Raw genomic sequence first — 20,215 nt, forward strand, 5'->3', positions numbered from 1 at the left:
ATGGGCATTTACTCCGAAATTAATCTTGTCCCCTACCACTCCGCCCTCAGCGCCAGACTTCGCGTTATTCTTCTCCTGTGGGAAACCCTCGTCCTCCCCCCGTCTAGCCTCTAGCGAGGACGGGAGGCCAGGAGTAACCCCACATCATAGGGGTAGGTTTTTTTTGCGGGTTCATAGGGGTAGGATTTGCGTGCGTGCGTTAATAGAGATGAGTGTGCATGCGTTGTAGGTGTCTATCGTTGGAACAATACAAATTTCGTTGAATTCACGAGAATCAAAATTAATTTGTTATTCAAACACGAGCCATAAGTGAACTGCACAGATTAATTAGGTGCTAGGGAGTCTTCGAAACTCGATATTTTTATGTGATGTGAAGAAAAGTTGATAAAGAATACACATGGCATGCGCATGTATGGTGCGTGCTCAACTGGTTTTGCCTGGACTGATCATGTGGGCAATCTAGAAAAAAGTAGTAATCTATCTATCTATAATATTGATAGGTATTCCGAGTGCTCATGTGGTCCTTTGCTCTCTTCCGTATCAGCTCATTTCGCGATGACTTGGAGTCACATATTTCGCGATGAGCAGACCAGCTAATGAACTCCCAGATGCTGTTTGGTTCAGTGTTAAGAGAATGGCAATGGGCACTACCGGAATGAGGAAGTTTGCCGTGTGCCCACGGCACACGGCGAAGCCCAAAAAACACTCGATAAAGCCTTTGCCAAGTGTTACACTCGGCAAACGGCACTCGACGTACACAGAGTCGGCAAATATTTCTTTACCGAGTGTTTTTTATCTGGCGCTCGGCAAAGACTTTGCCGAGTGTTTTTTAGGCACCGACACTCGGCAAAAAAAATTCAAAAAATATATAAAAAAAAACCGCCGCCACCTCCACCACGCGGCTCGCCCCGCCGCTGGCACCACGCGGGAAGCCCCGCCGCTGCTCACCACCGCCACCACGTGGCTCGCCTGCTGCTGCTCGCCCGCCGCTTCCCGCCTGGCCCGTCGCCGCCACCACCACCTGTGTAAAAAACAGAGGGAGAGGGAGGGGAGGGGGCGGCGCTGGGAGGGAGGGGAGGGGGCGGCACCGGGAGAGGGAGGGGAGGGAGGGGAGGGGGTGGCGGCGGGAGAGGGAGGGGAGGGGCGGCACCGGGAGAGGGAGGGGCGGCGGCCGGGTGCTTTTATAACCTGCCGAGTTTGTCGAGTGTCGGATCGAGGACAATTGGCAAAGCTGGCTTTGCCGAGTGTCAGATCACAGCACTCGGCAAACTAATCTTTGCCGAGTGTCTAGGGTTTGGGGCACTTGGCAAATATATTATTTATTTTTTTATTTCCTTGTTTTCCATAACGTGTTTTTCCTTTTTTGTTCGATGTACTTTGAAAAAACCTTGTCAAATTGACTCAACAATATATATATATGATTTTTCTACGAATATGATTCAATTATTTTATGCAGTTACTGCTCAAATTTAATTTATATCAATTAAAATTTTATAATTGCACTTAATAAATTAAAATTATCAAACGGATCCAAAAATTTACCAAAATTTCACATGAAACAATCTATGTTCTCTATTACCTATACAAAAAGTTTTGAAGTCAAACCCAATTCGACTGTCACTTTGACACCAAATCTTACCGATTCCTTCTCAACGCTACGATTCTTCTTCTGAGATGCTTCGGTTTGTACACATCGTACGTGACAAATTGTGCGAAACCTTCTCAATTTTTTACCATAGCCTCCACGTATGATATCATCACATCATAACAAATCTCATGATGTTCAAACTTCGTTTCCTTTTTTAGAATTTAAAACCCATTCGGCCACACGTTCGTGGTCGTGTTTCCTGAACAAGATGTTTGAAGTTTCTTTTCATTTCCCGAATAAGGCCTCACACTGGACTCAATAACATTAATATCATTTTTCTACTCATTTTATTCTATTATTTGAATCACTTACAGTTTAAATTTGACTTATACAAAAAATTCCTAGAAATACAATAAATTATTTAAATATAGCAACCAGATCCACAAATATACCAAATTTTAACATAGAATACCACATGTTGTATGTTGAGAGTAGAAAAAGTGTCAAGGTCAGAAGAGAAAAAAAAATAAAATTATTTGCCGAGTGCCAAATAGTTACACTCAGGAAACATATTTCTTTGCCGAGTGCTAGACAATTACACTCGGCAAACATATTTCTTTGCTGAGTGTCTAGTTTTGCCGAGTGTTTTTTTTCTAGTTTGCCGAGTATCGAACTTTGCCGAGTGTTTTTTGCATCGTTTGCCAAGTGCATTTATTTTGCTGAGTGTTTTTTCGCAGCACTCGGCAAAGGGCTTGTTTGCCGCGTGCTCGAGGAAATGCACTCGGCAAATATAAAAACACTCAGCAAATAGCCAGTTTCGGTAGTGGGGATCAGCTACCGGCGGCAAGTAGTATATATATTATATAATATATAGTGTATACGCTGTATTTGTAAAAAGGAAAAAAAGAAAAAGTATACCTGGACGCCCTCACATGATGACGGGAGGCCCATACGACGTGGCCCAGGTGGCAAGTGAACCCATCCGTCCGTCCAATATATGCGCTGCGTTCCAAACTCTGTACACGATGTTTCAATTTTCCAATCTGAGTACGGAGCCAAGAGGAACACGCCACCTGTGCGCTTGACCAGTGCGTCGAGTCGGTGACCGAGTGACGCCCTGCCCTAGCCCCTGGTGCCCTGCCGGCTGTCGGCTGCCGCTCTCCGCCCTGCTCTGAATCGGAGGATCGCTATCTATTTTGCACGTCTCGTCGGTCGCGCTACTCACTACGTAGAAAACGATTTTTAGCAACGGTTCGATTTTTTTGTAGCGGCGGCTGGTGATGGAGCCGCCCCTACAGTGGCGTGCTAGGGTGCCCAGACACCAGCCGCCCCTACAAATGGAACAGCAGGGGCGGCTGGTGTTACGAGCTGCCCCTACAAATGGGGTCTGATTTGTAGGGGCGGCTCAATCACCAGCCGCCCCTGGAAATGGTATTTGTAGGGGCGGCTGGTGATTGAGCCGCCCCTACAAATGGCCCCGTATTTATAGCACCGATTTGTAGGGGCGGCTCAATCACCAGCCGCCCCTACAAATGCCCCCCATATAAAATAGATGCAGCTCCTTCTTCCTTCTCGGGTCACTCACTCCAACCCGTGAAAAAAAGGTGGGGAGGCCTTGGGCACCTCCCAAAAATTGCTCTACTAAGGGGGGAGGTTTTGGTCTCAAATCCTTTGGTGGAGAGGTTGTAGAAGGTAAGAAAATGCTATTCCAAACTTTTTTTTGAAGTTTTAATGGTTGGTTAGTGAGTAATTAGAGTTTTGTTTTTCTCTCTCTTCTATGGTGCTTGAGCTATTTATGAGCAAATTAGACCCAACTTTTAAATGTACTAGGGTAAATTAGGGAGGGGAACAAGATCATACCCTTATTTGGTCCATGTTTCTTGATTTTAGTGAACCATTAGTTAGTTTTATGGATGTTTCATGTGCATGTGATCTAGATCTAGGGTTTGGTTTTTTTATTAATTTTGTTTTTGTAAATTTATGTTTGATAAAATTGGACTAGGGTTTGTATGAAAGATATTGGGTAAAGTATAATTATTGCTAATTGTTGTCTTTGAAATTGTTTATTGTAATCAATAAATATGTATTTTAATTATTTATGGATAAATGGGCCATTAATTAATTTTTCTCTACCATGGTGTGTTTGTATGCTTCATGTAATTATATTAGATTTATATTCATATATATCTGAGGTATATACAATTATTCTCAAATAATTATTACTTTGATTCATTTTTATATATATCTGAATAAGTAGTCCTTTAATGTTTGTTTTGTTGTTGTTGTAAAAGATGGAGTATAGGAATTCTTGGATGTATGGTTCGTTAAGGTTCAAGACAGGTTTCCGTGAAGAGGTGGATAAATTTATTGAAGCCGCAACGAAGCATGCAATGACATTGAAAGAGAATAAGGATATAATTATTTGCCACTGTAAAGATTGCAAGAACCGTATGGCATGGACAGATGTGACTATCATCATATCACATTTGATTATGCGAGGATTTGTTGATGACTACACAGTGTGGATTCATCATGGTGAAATGGTTATTGTTAACGACGAGGATGAGGAGGAATACGACGACGAAACCATAGATTCCATGTCCCAATATTCAGCAGAGCTTGATGCACGAATGGATTTTGAGTTTGGCAATGAACAAGGTGGTGATACTAGTGGTTGGGATGGTAACGACGAATGTGGTGCCAATAATGATGGTGGAGCACGTGTCGGAGTTGAAGATGATTTAGATGACATGATTCGAACCCTTGGACCAGAGATTTTACTAAATAGCCCGAAAGGTCTAGAAAATTTGGAAAGAGTGACAAAAGCATCAAAGGAGACTGTGTATGGTGTTGAAAAGGGTTGTCCGACACATTGGACATTACTACGTTTTGTGCTTGAGCTGCTCATCCTGAAGGCTAAGTACGGCTGGTCAGACTGTAGTTTCAATGATCTATTGCATCTCCTGTCATGGGTGCTACCACAACCAAACTCAGTTCCCGCCAACACGTACCAAGCGAAGAAGGTCATAAGTCCATTGACAATGGGGGTTGAAAAAATACATGCATGCCCCAACCACTGTATACTTTTTCGTGGCGAAACGTTCAAGTCATTAGATAAATGTCCCCGGTGTGGGGCCAGCCGGTACAAGAACAATGACCTTTACGGTGGGGACGAACCATCCACGGGGAAAAAGAGGAATAAGAAGGGTACAAAAAAGGTGGTACAAGAATCTTAGCCCCTAGAGGACACTCCATTAGGCAACGATGCAAAGCAGAGAAGAATTCCTGCCCTGGTAATGTGGTACCTGCCAGTGACCGACCGCTTGAGACGTATGTTCCTAAACCCTAAAGAAGCCGCACTCATGACATGGTGGGATGATGAGCGCAAGGTGGATGATGATAAGATTGCACACCCGGCTGATTGTAGTCAGTGGCAAAGGTTTGATGAGAAGCACAAAGAATTCAGCGATGACCCAAGGAATGTACGGTTTGGCCTGAGCACCGATGGAATGAATCCCTTCAATGAGAGGATGAGCAACCACAGCACATGGCCAGTGATCTTGACCATGTACAACATTCCAACATGGTTGTGTCAGAAGAGAAAGTACCTTCTCCTTACTATTCTTATTTCTGGCCCTAAACAACCAGGCATTGATATAGACATGTTCCTCGAGCCCTTGATGCAAGAAATGGAGAGGCTATGGAAGCATGGGGAGCAGATGTATGATGCGTTCCGAAAGGAGGACTTCATATGTAGAGCAATAATATTTGTTACTACCAATGATTACCCCGCGCTGTTTGCTTTGTCTGGACAGATCAAAGGAAAGACGGGATGCTTGGTTTGCTTGGATGGTACTACATGGGTGTACCTGGATGCATCCAAGAAGATAGTTTACCTAAGGAACCGACGCTTCTTAAAGACAAGTGATAAGTACCGCAGCAAATTATTCTTTAGATTTTATGACAACGCCCCGGAGATTGAACCCCCTCCGGAGAGACGTCATAACGGAGAACATGTGTACAGAATGGTGAAAAACATACGCGTCGTCTATGGAAAGAAGAATCCGGATGGGACCAACAGAGATAGAAGCACACCTCCTGTCGAAGGCATACCTTTCAAGAAACAATCGATCTTCTTTCAGTATCTGCCTTATTGGCCAGACTTGGAGGTCCCCCATGCCATTGATGCTATGCACGTGCAGAAGAATGTCTTTGAGAGTCTCATTGCTACCTTGATGGACATAGGCAAGTCAAAGGATGGTCTGAAAGCACGGAAAGACATGGTGCAGCTAAACGTGATGCCACAGCTTCACCCGGTACCTGAGGCTAATGGAAAATACACTCTACCCGCGGTGTGCTTCAACCTAACACCAGACGAGAAGAGAGCTATATGCACTTTCCTGAGGGGGGTCAAAGTCCCGACTGGGTTTTCAGCAAATGTGAAGAAGCTAGTGTCGATGAAGGACTTGTCAATAACACACTGCAAGGCTCACGATTGCCATGTGATGCTGACAGTGTTTCTACCTATTGCAATCAGGGCTATAAAGCTAGAGTTCTTGAAAATGGCCATCACCCGCATGTGCTACTTCTTTTCGAAGATCTCACAGAAGACGATTGGCAAGGAAGAGCTGAGTGACCTATATGAATTTGTGGTGGAGACACAAAACCAACTGGAGATGTGTTTACCTCCTGCTTTTTTTGATATAATGCCACATCTCATGATTCACATGGTTCATCAGATACAGGCGCTTGGCCCTTGCTACTTGCATGAAATGTGGTCATATGAGCGGTTCATGTCGGTTTTAAGTCGATACGTGCATAATCGAGCATACCTAGAGGGCTCCATGATAGAGGGTTACAGTACTGAAGAAGTCGTCGAGTGCTGTCAAGAGTACCTAAAAGTACAGAAAGGGATTGGTAAACCCGATTCTCGTCACAAGGGTAGGCTGGCTGGGAAGGGCACCAGTGGTAGAAAAGTGTTCATCGACCATGATTACAAAGAGGTGAGTCGGGCGCATTATAGTGTCTTGCAGAGTACACAACTGATGCAACCGTATATTGATGAACACTTGGCTATCATTATGGCAGAGAGAAATGGCCGTTCGGATGATTGGGTCATGAAACAGCACAAGCAACGACTAACTACATGGTTGAAGGACCAAAACATACCGCCTGAAGAAACCATAGACTCTATTACCATCAGTAGGTTGGCGGATGGGCCATCGAGACAAGTGACATCTTGGAATGCTTATGACATCAATGGGTACACGTACTATACCCACGCAAAGGATAGTAAATATGTGAACCAAAACAGCGGCGTTCGAATAGAGGCTCTCGATGGATTAGGGCGAAAGATCCAATACTTTGACATCATTGAAGAGATATGGGAACTTGACTATGGAAGGGATATAACGGTGGTCCTGTTTCGATGCCGCTGGATCAAACAACACCAACTGAACGAGATCGGATTGAGAGTCCTGGACCTTGAGAATCTAGGCTACCAAGATGACCCTTGGGTGCTCGCTTCACGTGTCGCACAAGTTTTCTATATGTCTGACCCACAAAGTAACCTCCCCCCGAAGAAGAAGACAAAGCACGTGGTTGCCTCCGGGAAACAACACATTATTAGAGTCGATGGCGTGGATGATGTTGAAGCTTACAATAAGTACGATGAGATGCCGCTATTCACAGACTTTCCTAAGAAGATCAGTGTTGTCGAAAAGAACCTCCCCAAAGACATAATGCCATGGGAACGAAAAGGTGTCAAATGGAAAGTCATTACAGCGGGCTAGCTAGTTGTTGAACGTGGAGTGTTTGTGTAAGTGTGTGTTTGTAAGACTTCATTTATGCATGCGTGTGAGACTATATATTTATGTACGTGTGTAAGACTACATATTTTTGTATGTGTATGAGACTACATTTTATGCATGTGTGTGAGACTACCCTTTGCAACATCCAGATGACTCTATTTGAACATCCACTTTATTACTACAAAATTTCATTTGTCAAAGTTTGAGCACTTCAAATTGTCAAATTTAAAAAAATGACAAGTTCAAATGAGATTTTCAACCACTAAATGTTTTTGAGCTGAAAAAGTGATGAATACCAAAGTTGTATAACTCATCAAGATCTATAACTTTTATTTTGATCATTTCTTTATCTGACAAAGTGATAGTAAACATTGTTCATAAATCAACATGTTTCTCGTATAGTTCATGAAACTATGAGTCATGTGAATTTATGAACAATGTTTACTAAAACTTTGTCACATGAAAAAGTGACCAAAATAAAAGTTGTAGATAGTGAGGAGTTCAACAACTTTTTTGTTCACGACTTTTATTGTTGAAATCATTTAAGGTTTCAAAATCTTGTTTGAAGTTGCCATTTAGTGAAATTCAAAATTTGAACTGTTCAAATTTTGTCAAATGAAAATATGATCAAAATAAAAGTTGTACATATTGATGAGTTCTACAACTTTGGTATTCATGAGTTTTTCATGTGAAATCATTTACTCTTTCAAAATATTGTTTCAAGTTGAAATTATTTGAATTTCAAAATTTGAATCGTTCAAACAAAGTCACATGACAAGATGACCAAAATAAAAGTTGTACATGTTGATGAGTTATAGAACTTTTATGTTTACAACATTTTCATTTTATTTCATTTAACGTCATAAAATTGTATTCGAAGTTTTAAAATTCAAATTTTTAATTTTTGTTTTTTTGTTTTCTATATTGTTTTGACTACAATTGTTTATATATATATTTATTCATATATAGAATAATAAAAAATATTATATTTGTGTATATACACAATTTTTTTATATTACTTTGTGTTTTTATGATATAAAAAATATAGAATTTATAATTTAAAAAAATATATTTGTAGGGGCGGTTGGATCAGGAACCGGCCCTAAAAATTCATTTGTAGGGGCGGCTGGATCAGGAACCTCCCCTACAAATGCATTTGTAGGGGCGGCTGGATCAGGAACCGCCCCTACAAATGGTACCTAGTATAAATAGGAGGGAAGCGCACGGGAGTCATCGTTTGGGCGCTGTCTTCTTCCTCCGACGCCGTCAGGCTGCCTAGGGTTTCCACCGCCGGTCCCATGCCCGCCGACACCCGCACCCGGTCCCCGGCGCCCTCCCCCGCGCGCCGACCCCCGGCGTCCCGCGCCCGGCCCCCGGCGCCCTCCCCCACGTGCCGACCCCCGGCGTCCTGCCCCCGGCCCCCGGCGCCCTCCCCCGCGCGCCGACCCCCGGCATCCCGCGCCCGGCCCCCGGCGCCCTCCCCCGTGCGCCGACCCCCGGCGTTCCGCGCCCGGCCCCCGGCGCCCTCCCCCGCGCGCCGACACCCGCACCCGGTCCCCGGCGCCCGCCCCCGCGCACCGACCCCCGGCGTCCCGCGCCCGGCACCCGGCGCCCGCCCCCGCGCACCGACCTCCGGCGTCCCGCACCCGGCCCCCGGCGCCCGCCCCCGCACGCCGACGACACGCGCCCGGCCCTCGGCTCAGGTTTGTTCCGTCCCTTGAACCTTCTTCTTGTCTTCAGTTGTAATATTTTTTCACTGTCATGTGGGTATCTATCTATTTTAGAATAGATGTCCTTGCAATATCTTCTTGTCTTCAGTTCCTTGCAACTTTTGAACGCGCTTCTGCAAATTATGTGGGTATCTATCTATTTTAGAATAGATGTGCTGTCTCGAGACACCTTGTTTTATTTTTCAAAGTTCAAAATTTGGCTAGCCTGTTCTCACTGATTCCTTTATCGTGCAATGTAACACATGGAACTCGGGTATGTAGTTGACACCTGTTAACTGATCTTATGAGGCTGAATTCACATAACGTTGTTCACAGTTACGTTTGTTTCAGCACGAGCTCCATTATTGTGTAAATAATAATTACAGATTTGCGATCATGTAAGTTTCGGTTAAGTGTCAGTGCTCATTTCAGTTAAGTTTTGGTGCTCATTTTTTGTAGTGTTTCGGTGCTCATTTTTGTAGTACTATTATTTGTAGTGTTTCGGTGCTCATTTTTTTCAGTGCTCATTTCAGTTCAGTTTTAGTGCTCATTTCAGTTTCAATTTCAGTGCTATTTTCTGAATGTGAACTAGTTTTAGTGCTCATTTGTATTGTGCTCTAGAATTTCAAGTTCTAAATAATGGTCTATTGTTGTGATGACTTGTAGCTAGTTTCTTGACTCGCCTCGAGTAACTGGTAAGCTGCAGTTGGTTACTTATTGCCACCTAATTGAGACATACTGAAAACCTGAACCTAGACAAACTGTTAGCTTGTGCATGTGGCTCTTGGATGGTACTATCAGATTAAATTGACTTCATTATTTTTTGCTGGTTAAAAGAATGAGACATGGAAGTAAAATCAATTACCAATCACATATATTTCCATGTTTTTAGACTGCACCTAGAATGATTAATTAATAGCACTAAATTGAAGAGGAAATGTCATTAGCAGATGCCAATGTCAGTTCCACACTGCTATCACAAGTTTTTACAGATGTATTGATCAAAGCCTTGCTAACCTATTTGCATAATTATTGGTAATTTGCATAATTACTTGGCTTATCGGCTTACCGATAGTACTTGCCTATCGGCTTACCGATAGTACTTGCCTATCGGCTTCCTGCATGGCAGCAGCAGCCCACAGACGTGTTGGTAATAGTCTATTCATGCATTATCTAGTGTGAAGTGAAACTGCATTGGTACTAGTCTATTCATGCATTACCTAGTGTTGTTTTCTGAACTGCATTACAGGGCACTAGTAAGTCTATTCATGCATTGGTACTGAAAGTAACTATGCTAAGTGTCTGTAGTGTTGTGTCAGTACTATTAAATTTCTAAAAACTGGATAGTGGTCATTTCAGCTAAGTGTCAGTGCTCATTTCAGTTAAGTTTCAGTGCTCATTTTAATTAATTTTCAGTGCTCATTTCAGTTCAGTTTTAGTGCTCATTTCAGTTCAGTTTTAGTGCTCATTTCAGTTTCAATTTCAGTGCTATTTTCTGAATGTGAACTACTTGATGCTGTGATCTACCTAATGTTGTGATCTACCTGGTACCTGAATGCTACTAGTTACTGCATTGATGTGTCTTAGTTTCAGTTAAATTCCAGTTACCTGATACCTGAATGCTATTGCCTAATACCTGATACCTGAATGCTACCTGATGTGAGAGTTATCTAAATGCCTACAGTCATTCCACTGTTGTTTTTCATGAACTGAATGCTAGTGCGTGTGAGTGTCTATAATCAACATTTAGAGCAACTAAATGTACATGTGCATTGATTAGTTACTGAGCTTCATTGGGAATAAGCAACTAAATATACTCTAACCAGGCAATATTGTGGCAAGATCAAGGCAAAATAATTCAAATTATTAGGCAATTTTTACATCATTCTTCTATAATCTTTCTTTGTTTTTTCTGTTCTTAGATTGCAGGTTAGTTTCGCTTTCTCTGCTTTTCCCAATGATATTAAACTACTTTCCATTGCTAAACAAGTTGTAACCACATCTAGTGCACCTGCTACTACTATAGCCACTACTAGCTACAGTTGGGCAGTATCAGGCTGAGATCGGCCACTATAAGAAATTAATTGTGTTGGTGGTAATGTGCTTGCTGGCTGCTGGCTGCTGGCTGGTACCAGTGGCTGCTGGCTGCTGGTTGGTCTCCTACAACTCCTATTACTACTACTTGCTACTCCTACTACTACTCTACTACTATACTCTCCTCTACTCCACTCTACTCCTCTCCTCTCCTAAGCAGCTTTTGCTACTTCTACTACTACTCTACTACTTCCCTAATACTACTGTTTACTACTTCTACTTCTGTCTTCTATCAACTACTGGCTGCTGGCTACTGGCTGGTCTCCTACAACTCCTATTACTACTACTTGCTACTCCTACTACTACTCTACTACTATACTCTCCTCTACTCCACTCTACTCCTCTCCTCTCCTAAGCAGCTTTTGCTACTTCTACTACTACTCTGCTGGTTGGTCTCCTACAACTCCTATTACTACTACTGGCTGCTGGCTGCTGGTTGGTCTCCTACAACTCCTATTACTACTACTTGCTACTCCTACTACTACTCTACTACTATACTCTCCTCTACTCCACTCTACTCCTCTCCTCTCCTAAGCAGCTTTTGCTACTTCTACTACTACTCTACTACTTCCCTAATACTACTGTTTACTACTTCTACTTCTGTCTTCTATCAACTACTTGTACTTCTCTCAACTAATTCTACTACTTCCCTACTACTACTGTCTACTACTTCTGATTGTCCAATCTGCCTATTAGGTTCAGAAGATATTAAGCATATGATGTTCATGTGTGATCGAGCAAAGTCAGTATGGCAGCTGTTGCTTTTTTGGGAAGCAGCACCTGCTTTTTTTTGCCAAATCTCCCCTCTCCTCTATTTTTGCCGCCTTTCCTATCCTCTATGTTTGGGAAGCAGCAGCTGCTTTTTTTTACACCTTTTCCTCTCTATGTTTGTTAAGCAGCTGTTGCTTTTTTTTTGCCAAATCTCCCCTCTCCTCTCCTCTCCTTTGTTTTGTCGATGATGAAATTGTCCAAGTCCATACATTATATGGAATATGAGCTGATGATCAAGAACTTGTGAGGAACTTGGCATCATTAGCAACCGCCCCTACATTACCTTCTCCTCTCTTCTCTGTTATGATGCCTTGATGCTCCAAGTTCAAGATCAGATGATGATTGACATGTTTCTGAGGCCTCTACCACTGCTACTTCTCATTTTTTATATTGTTGTTTTATAGGACTACTTTGGTTTATAGACCTTTTTGATTTCTTATACCTTCTCGCGTACCTAAAGCACACTTTCTTGCATCTTTTAGAACAAAGCTCGAAATAATGTCGCGGACAACAGACAGTGTAGCTCGATGCCCCAAGCATGATGAGCAGCCAACCCTTGAGGAGCAAGCACTAGAGGACCAGCTTACTCAGGAACAGTTTGATAACGAGGTAGAAAAGGATCTAGAAGTGATGCTTACTCAGGAGGAGTGTGACGAGGAGGAAGGCCCCGAAGGAGAGGCTGCTGAAGGCGAAGAAGAAGAGGATGATGAGTCAGAAGAGGGATATGAAAGTCCCGAGGATCCTTTCCCACCTGAAGCAAGAAGGAGGCCAACGGAGGAAGATTTCGACAAGGATTTTGACCCAAACGAGGAGGTAGGGAAGAAGCCTTAGCATGTAAATTTTGCTAAAGCTTTGGCTATGTTACCTCTGATAACACTTTGACCTGTCCTATATACAGGTCCCTCCTGAAACTCAGAAAAGACAACGTCGACGTCCGCGACATCTCGCTGGACAAGACGGAGTAGAGGAAAGGAGAGCAGAGGCAACAACCACAGAGATGGATCACGATGGCTCTGCTCAACAAACTCAAGACACAACCATGACTACCAAGCCTAAGAGGAAACGAGGGGATAGAAAAGGAAATCTATATCCAGATAAGGCTTGCTATGTGATAACGGAGGTTGGGCCAGTAGGAGAGATCCTTGAGCCAAAGGAATTAAGAGGACGATTCCGTAATGCGACCGGGGCCCTAGTAAGAGATAAATTGAACCCAGCAATCCCTAACTAGAAAGAGGTACCAGAGAACATAAAGAATGCACTATGGGATAGGCATCTAAAGGTCAATTTTAGATTTCCGGAGGGTAAGCACGAATTGGTAAAAAAAATACTATCAGGATGATGGGAGAGTCATTTCGACGTTGGAGGTCGGAGCTCAACACGAAGTATATCCAAAAGGGGTTAACTCCCTTCAACGAGTTTGGCAAAATAACTCCTAGTCAATGGGAGGAGCTTGTGGCTCAGAAGACTTCAGCGGAGGCATTGGAGCTTAGTGCCCGTAACACCGAGCTGGCGAAGAGGAACAAACACCACCATCATCTAGGCCCCGGTGGCTACTATGCCAAGGAAGAGCAATTTAGGAAGATGGATGAAGAGGCCGCAGCTGCTGGGAATATCGATGTGACGAACTTGAAGGTATGCTCAAGGAACTGGATATACGCGAGGAGTACAAAACCATCCGGCAGTAATCTTAAGTTTGATAAGCCGGAGACCCAAGAGGCAGTATCAAGGATACTGAAATATGCTGAAGACAAAGAGACAGGCTCATTCAATCCTTCTAGAGAGAGGGACGAGCTTAGCCTTGGCTTGGGAAACAAGGAGCACACAGGCCGCACCAGGGGGCTAGGGAAAAGGATGACCTGGAAGCAAGGATTCGAAGAGGACAGGCACATGTACAAGAAACATGGCCGAGACCGGGAGACTAGTCTTGAGCTCCAAGTGAAGGCTCTAGTTGCGAAGGCGCTGGAGGAGCAAGGAATGTCTACGGAGCCACGTATATTAGTGACGCCACCGGGAGAACTGGCATTAGCTGACATCCCTCCGAAAGTTCCTAGCAGCCAAGGTTCCACTGCAGCCACAAGCCCAGTCGATCTCATACGGGAACCTACTAGTTGCACCTTGGTGTTTCTCAGCGGCCGGCAGAACCCTGTGATGGAGGTGGCAACGGTGTGGCACATCCTCCAGGTGGCTTACACCACAATAATAAGATACCGCCGGACCACACTAGGGTCGAGGTGCATACAGTGAAGCCCGAGTTCATGCAGTGGAGGATAGACTACGCAACTCCCGAGGGGCTGGTGTTACTCGGAGACGTTATGGGGCAGTTCATCCTTTGGCACAAACGGGACATTATATTGACTGCTTCTTCGCCGCCTCTCCCTCTCCCAAATTTGGAGCGAGTTGTTGAGGACGGGGAGATATTTTCACCGTCTCGTGACCCCCACATTCCTGAGATGCCACATTCTTCCCCGCCTCCTATCGAGCATGTGCCTGATGAGATGCCACAACCTTCTCCAGCTTGTACCGGGCAAGTGCATCATGAGATGCCACAGTCTTCTCAACAAGCACAACCGATACATGAACAACGAGTGCCTCCTGAAGAAGGTGATGCACAACAAGATGAGGACGTGCCTGAATGGGAACTCCGAAAGAAGATTCCAATCAACATAAGGCCAGTTTATGTTCCGATCAAAGACGTCTCGTCGGTGTCCAAGTGGTATTCCCATGATCAGTTCAAGCCTGAAAACCAAGTTAAAAAAAGTCCCATCACGGGGTTCTGAGGAGGCCATCAGTAGCAAACTCCACCAAATTGCAAAGCAGTATCCAAATGTTGATGCCATCGAATGGTCAAAGGATTGCCCGAAAAAATATGAAAGAGGCAAGCCCTTCCTACCAAACCGGGACATCCAGCGCCTACCACTTGGAATGAGAAGGTTCCATGATTGGTACTTGCGTGTTCTCCCAACGAGCATAGATATCATACAAGCATGCTTTCCCACCGGCACATTTGGAAGCCCAGCCAGGAAAATTGTCTTTGACTTCAATGACATGCACACATGCTTTCACCTAGGAGAAATGGAGATGAATCTAATTCGCACATGGTGCCTGTAAGTCCTTGTCCTCCCGATATGATATGAATGTAATCTTTGAATTATGTTGTAACTAACCCACGCCGTGATTTGTAGAATGCAAGTGCACATTGTCAAACAAATGCCAAGTGTGAAAGCCGGGTATGTAGACCCTCAAGCTATAGCCCAAACAAATTTTAATTACCCTAAACGGTGGACACTGGATGCCAAAGAGCTAGCAGCTACAAAGACTCTTCGGGAGAAAGAGCGCATCCGTAGTGCGAAGCTAAGGGAAGAGTCCCTTAAGGTTGCGGCATACATTGCCTTGGCTTTCAAAAATCTCCAACACCACTCTACTATATGGCTACCATACAACTTCGAGTAAGCTCAACTCTATACTTAAAGCTTTGTTCGATATATTTCATTCGATGCAAAAGGGCTTATCTAGTTCTATGATTAAATCCATGCAGCAACAACTGGATTTGTATAGCCGTCGATGTCGGGAGGAGCATGGCATGGGTCTTTGATTCATTAGATAAGGACACGGTGACATAGAAAGACTTCATATCGATTCTCAAGACGTATACATATCGACAATCCTCATTAGCTTATATGTTTGTATACATACTTGTAACGTTCACTTTTGGATACTAACAAGTTGTATTTGCTAAAATAATTCGAACAGGGCATTTAGGTTCTATGTCACTAATCATCATGGAAGGCATGATCCAGCAAGGAAGGAAAAGCTGGCTATAAAAACACTATGTGCGATAAGTGTAACTAAACATTTACATGGCTGTACTTCGTTACATGGCTGTCAAAAGCATTACTAAACATTTTCATATGCAAAACACACAGTGCCCCAAGCAGAAGCCTGGGAGTGTACATTGTAGATACTATATATGTTCTATGATGGGTAACACCGGTGCCTACAGGAGACACCCCTTAAGGGTAAGTTTGAACCTCTTCACCTATAGTATAAAAAATTCATAAATGGTATGAAATACTAAACCGAAACTTGTTTTCTTGTAGTGGAGAGAAGAGAAAGGAATGAAAAGAGACCCATACAAGGATGACCAACTCTTAGAGCTCGTCGGCGACCTTTGCAACTTCATATTGGACCAGATTGTACACGTCAGAGGCGCCTACCATGACCGAGAGTCTGAGTTAGGTACAAATCCTCAGTACCAACACCTTCGTGAGACAGAAAGGCTAGCTCTAGGACGTTGATAACAATGTGTATGGAATTTGTATATTTAATGATGGATTGTATATATTCATGTGAAATGGACTTGTAATTGTAGTTTATAGAATACTCTTATGTTTGTAGTCGCGGTCGCGGGGTGTTCGGCAATGCGAACGCTGGTCACGGGGCGTTCGGCAACGCGAACGCGGTTCGGAACGTTGGTTGTGGGACGTTCGGCAAAGCGATTTTGAATTGAAAATTTGATTTTTTTTTGCGGGAAAACATACTGTAGGGGCAGTTCTAGATTGAACCGCCCCTACAAATACCCGTTGGTAGGGGCGGCTGGTACTACAGCCGCCCCTACAAATCGATTTGTAGGGGCGGCTGGTGTTTCTAGCCGCCCCCTACAAATTGATTTTTAGGGGCGGCTGGTAATAAGAGCCGCCCCTACAAATAGATTTGTAGGGGCGGCTGGAAACACCAGCCGCCCCTACAAATCGATTTGTAGGGGCGGCCTGGGAACCGCCCCTACAAATGCATGATTTGTAGAGACCCTTGCGTAGGGGCGGCTGGGTAAACCGCCCCTACAAATGGTCTACAACCACCCCTAGAAATGCTTTTTGACGTAGTGACTCAGGGGTTATCGTCTTGATTCCCAATTTTGCTTAGGTAAAATTTAATCTTTGCTTTTCATCTTTTTGTAAAAAATTATTGTCTACTTCCATAGCTATTTGCTAACATCAAAAATAATAAATTGTTTAATTATTTGGTAATATGTGTTTTAATATTTATGCAGATATGAAGAGAAACTTGGATATTGCATCTCTTTTTCAAAAGCACACAGCAAAGAAGGCGGCGGCGGCTACTGCTACATCTAATCATTTCCCTGATCCGGTTGAACCTTCTAATTGTTCACCTGATCCAGTTGAACCAGTGGTGGAAGAGCATAATCATGAGAGAGTAATTGAGGAAATTGGAAATCCTATGCCACCGCCATAGCCCCAGCCACAGCCACCGCCGTCTTCGCTGCCACCAGTTTATGACATCAATCACCTTCCACATGATCTAGGTGAAAGACATCCCATTCTAAGTTATCCGGTTAATGATCAAGATATAATTCGAAGAGCATATATTATTAAAGGTCCATTCAAACCTTTTGCACATGATTTCCAAAAAGAAGGATTTCAGGCAAGGATCGGGGATTCAATTATTGTTGGATGTACAATCATGATTGGCTTGAGTATAGTATTAAGAAGAATGTTGTGTTTTGCTTTATATGCTACTTTTTCAAGAAGGGTACTAGGTCAGACAAATTTACTGTTGATGGAAGAATTGGAACATAGAAGAGAAAGCACTTCTCAAACATGTGGGTTCTAAGGCACATATTGTAGCTCAAGAGAGATACATTGGCTTTAAAAATCCCAAGGTTGCAAATGATTATAATATTGAGAAGTGAAGTGACGAGGATCTTCGTCTTTATAAGAAAAAGGTTGACTTATTCACTTAGGTGTATCAAGTTTCTTTTGCATCAAGGGTTGACATTTCGTGGACATGATGAAAGTGAAGAATCTAGCAACAGAGGGAACTTCATTGAACTTTTGAAGTTTCTTGCCGGAAATAGTGAAGAAGGGGACAATGCTCCAGGTAACTGTACCTTAACTAGCTCAGACATACAAAAAGCAAATTATTCATCGTTGTGCCATAGAAACTAGAAAGAAAATAATTGAAGAACTTGGTGATGAGCCCTATGCAATTTTAGCTGATGAGTCTAGTGATATATCACATAAAGAACAACTAGCTCTTTGCTTGTGTTATGTTGATAAATTGGGGAGACCATGTGAGCATTTTATTGGAGTTGTTCATGTAGATGATACTACCTCTTTATCACATAAGCATGCAATTGAAGCTTTACTTGTTAGTCATGGCTTGAGTATGACTCAAATGCGTGGGCAAGGATATGATGGGGCTAGCAACATGAAAGGAGATATTAAATGGTTGAAAACATTGATCATGCAAGAATCACCTTCTGCTTATTATATTCATTGTTTTGCTCATCAACTCCAATTGGTTGTTGTTGCTGTTGCCAAGGAAAATATTGATTGCAAGACTTTTTTTATCAAATATCTATATTGTTGAATATTATTGGAGTTTCTTGTAAGCGTTGTGACATGCTTAGAAATGCTAGGCTTGAGAATGTCAAGAAAGCACTTGATTGTGGTGAAATTGAATTTGGAACCGGATTACATCAAGAGATGGGTTTGCCTAGACCTGGAGATACTGATGGGGATCTCATTACAAAACGGTATGCAACATCATTACTATGTATGAAGCAATCCATGATGTACTGGTTGATCTTGGGGATGATCCTTCATATAAGGATGATTGGACCAAAATACATTTTGTGATTGGAGCGTTTGAGACCTTTGAGTTTGTTTTCTTTACACACTTAATGTACATTATTCTTGGATATACAAATGAGTTATCTGAGTGTTTGCAAAGAAGGGACCAATATATTCTTAATGCAATATCACTTGTTAATGTGGCAAAGACAAGAATGCAAGAATTGAGGTCTGATGGTTGGAAAAAATTTCTTGAGAGGGTCACTTCATTTTGCGATAAACATGGTGTTGAAGTTCCTGCTATGGATGATGATTATGTTCCTTATGGAAAATCAGCAAGGAAAGCTCGTGCCCAAAAGCAAACCAATGATGACTACTTCAGAAGAGAATTATATATTGATGTCATTGATCAAATAAGTCAAGAACTTGATAATCGATTTGACGAGATTAATATGGAGTTGTTGTCTTGTATGTCGGCCTTCAGTCCTTCCAATTTATTTGCTTCTTTTGATGCACAGAAGCTATGTAGACTAGCTGAGTTCTACCCAAAGGAGTTCTCAAATAATAATTTGCTCAAACTTGAATTGTAGCTACATAATTATATTGATGACATGAGACAGGATGATAGCTTCAAAGGTCTAGACAATATTATTGATCTCTCAGTTAAGCTTGTTCAAACAAAGAGGCACAAAGTGTATGATATGGTTTATTAGCTCCTCAAATTGGTATTGCTTCTACTTGTGGCAACGGCAAGGGTTGAAAGGGTATTTTTTGCAATGGTTTTAGTGAAAACAAAGTTAAGAAATAAGATGTGAGATAGTCTTTTAGATGATTGTCTAGTCATTGAGCGGGATATTTTCTTTGAAATTGATGAAGATGATATAATCAAGGCATTTATGTCCCTTTGAAAGCGTCGAATAAAATAGTCAGAAAAATAGCATTGTAAGTCTCCGGTTCTCTTTTATGCCTGTATTTCAATTATCGGTATGGCTTTTGAACTATTTATACTATATTTAGTGGATGGTTTAAACTTAATCTATGAATTTAAATCTTATTGTGTTACTTAGTGCATATATACCGAATCTCGTTGTCAATTTTACAATTATTATCGAATTGCTGAAATGGATTTACCGAACTGTATATGAAATTTTTTAGGCAGCATATCTTTAGACAAAATCCTAGATTCGCCACTAGCAGTGTGGGCAGCGTGGGCTTGCGCGCATGGGGCCAGAGCGGCGTTCTCTTTCGTCCTGCTTGAACTTATTAGCCAAACATTTCAATTGGATTCTCACATTCTTCGCACATTAAACTTCAATTCTACTACCACTGCGATGAACAGCTGAGGCAGTCCAGTCGCAAAGAGTCTCAGGCTGGCGACTATCCCGATGTTTTTTTTTTTTCTAAATTCAGAATTCTACTACTACAGTGCGGCACGTCGCCGTTGGTTTTATCCGCTCCTTATTTTTCAGTCATGGGCCGCCTTTGTTCTTTGCTGAATGTATATACTTTTGTTGCTCCAAATAACAATTATTTGTCAAATAAAACTATATATCTTTTTTTTTCTGGGATACAAGTGATCAACGTCATAAACTACTGGGACACTTGTGTTATAGTATTATTCTAATTCTAATCTAAAAAAAAATCCTTTCATTT

At 42.6% G+C, this 20,215-nt stretch overlaps 1 protein-coding gene across 1 annotated transcript; it reads left to right on the forward strand.

Annotated features, from left to right (window-relative positions):
- The first annotated feature begins 18,672 nt into the window (after positions 1-18,672).
- LOC136480754 (uncharacterized) lies at positions 18,673-19,152 on the forward strand. The gene has a single exon (XM_066478216.1). It carries the CDS (start codon positions 18,673-18,675, stop codon positions 19,150-19,152), a length of 480 nt encoding a protein of 159 aa, XP_066334313.1.
- Positions 19,153-20,215: the final 1,063 nt, after the last annotated feature.

This window comes from Miscanthus floridulus, chromosome 9, assembly GCF_019320115.1.
Source record: "Miscanthus floridulus cultivar M001 chromosome 9, ASM1932011v1, whole genome shotgun sequence".
Taxonomy (NCBI): Eukaryota; Viridiplantae; Streptophyta; class Magnoliopsida; order Poales; family Poaceae; genus Miscanthus; species Miscanthus floridulus.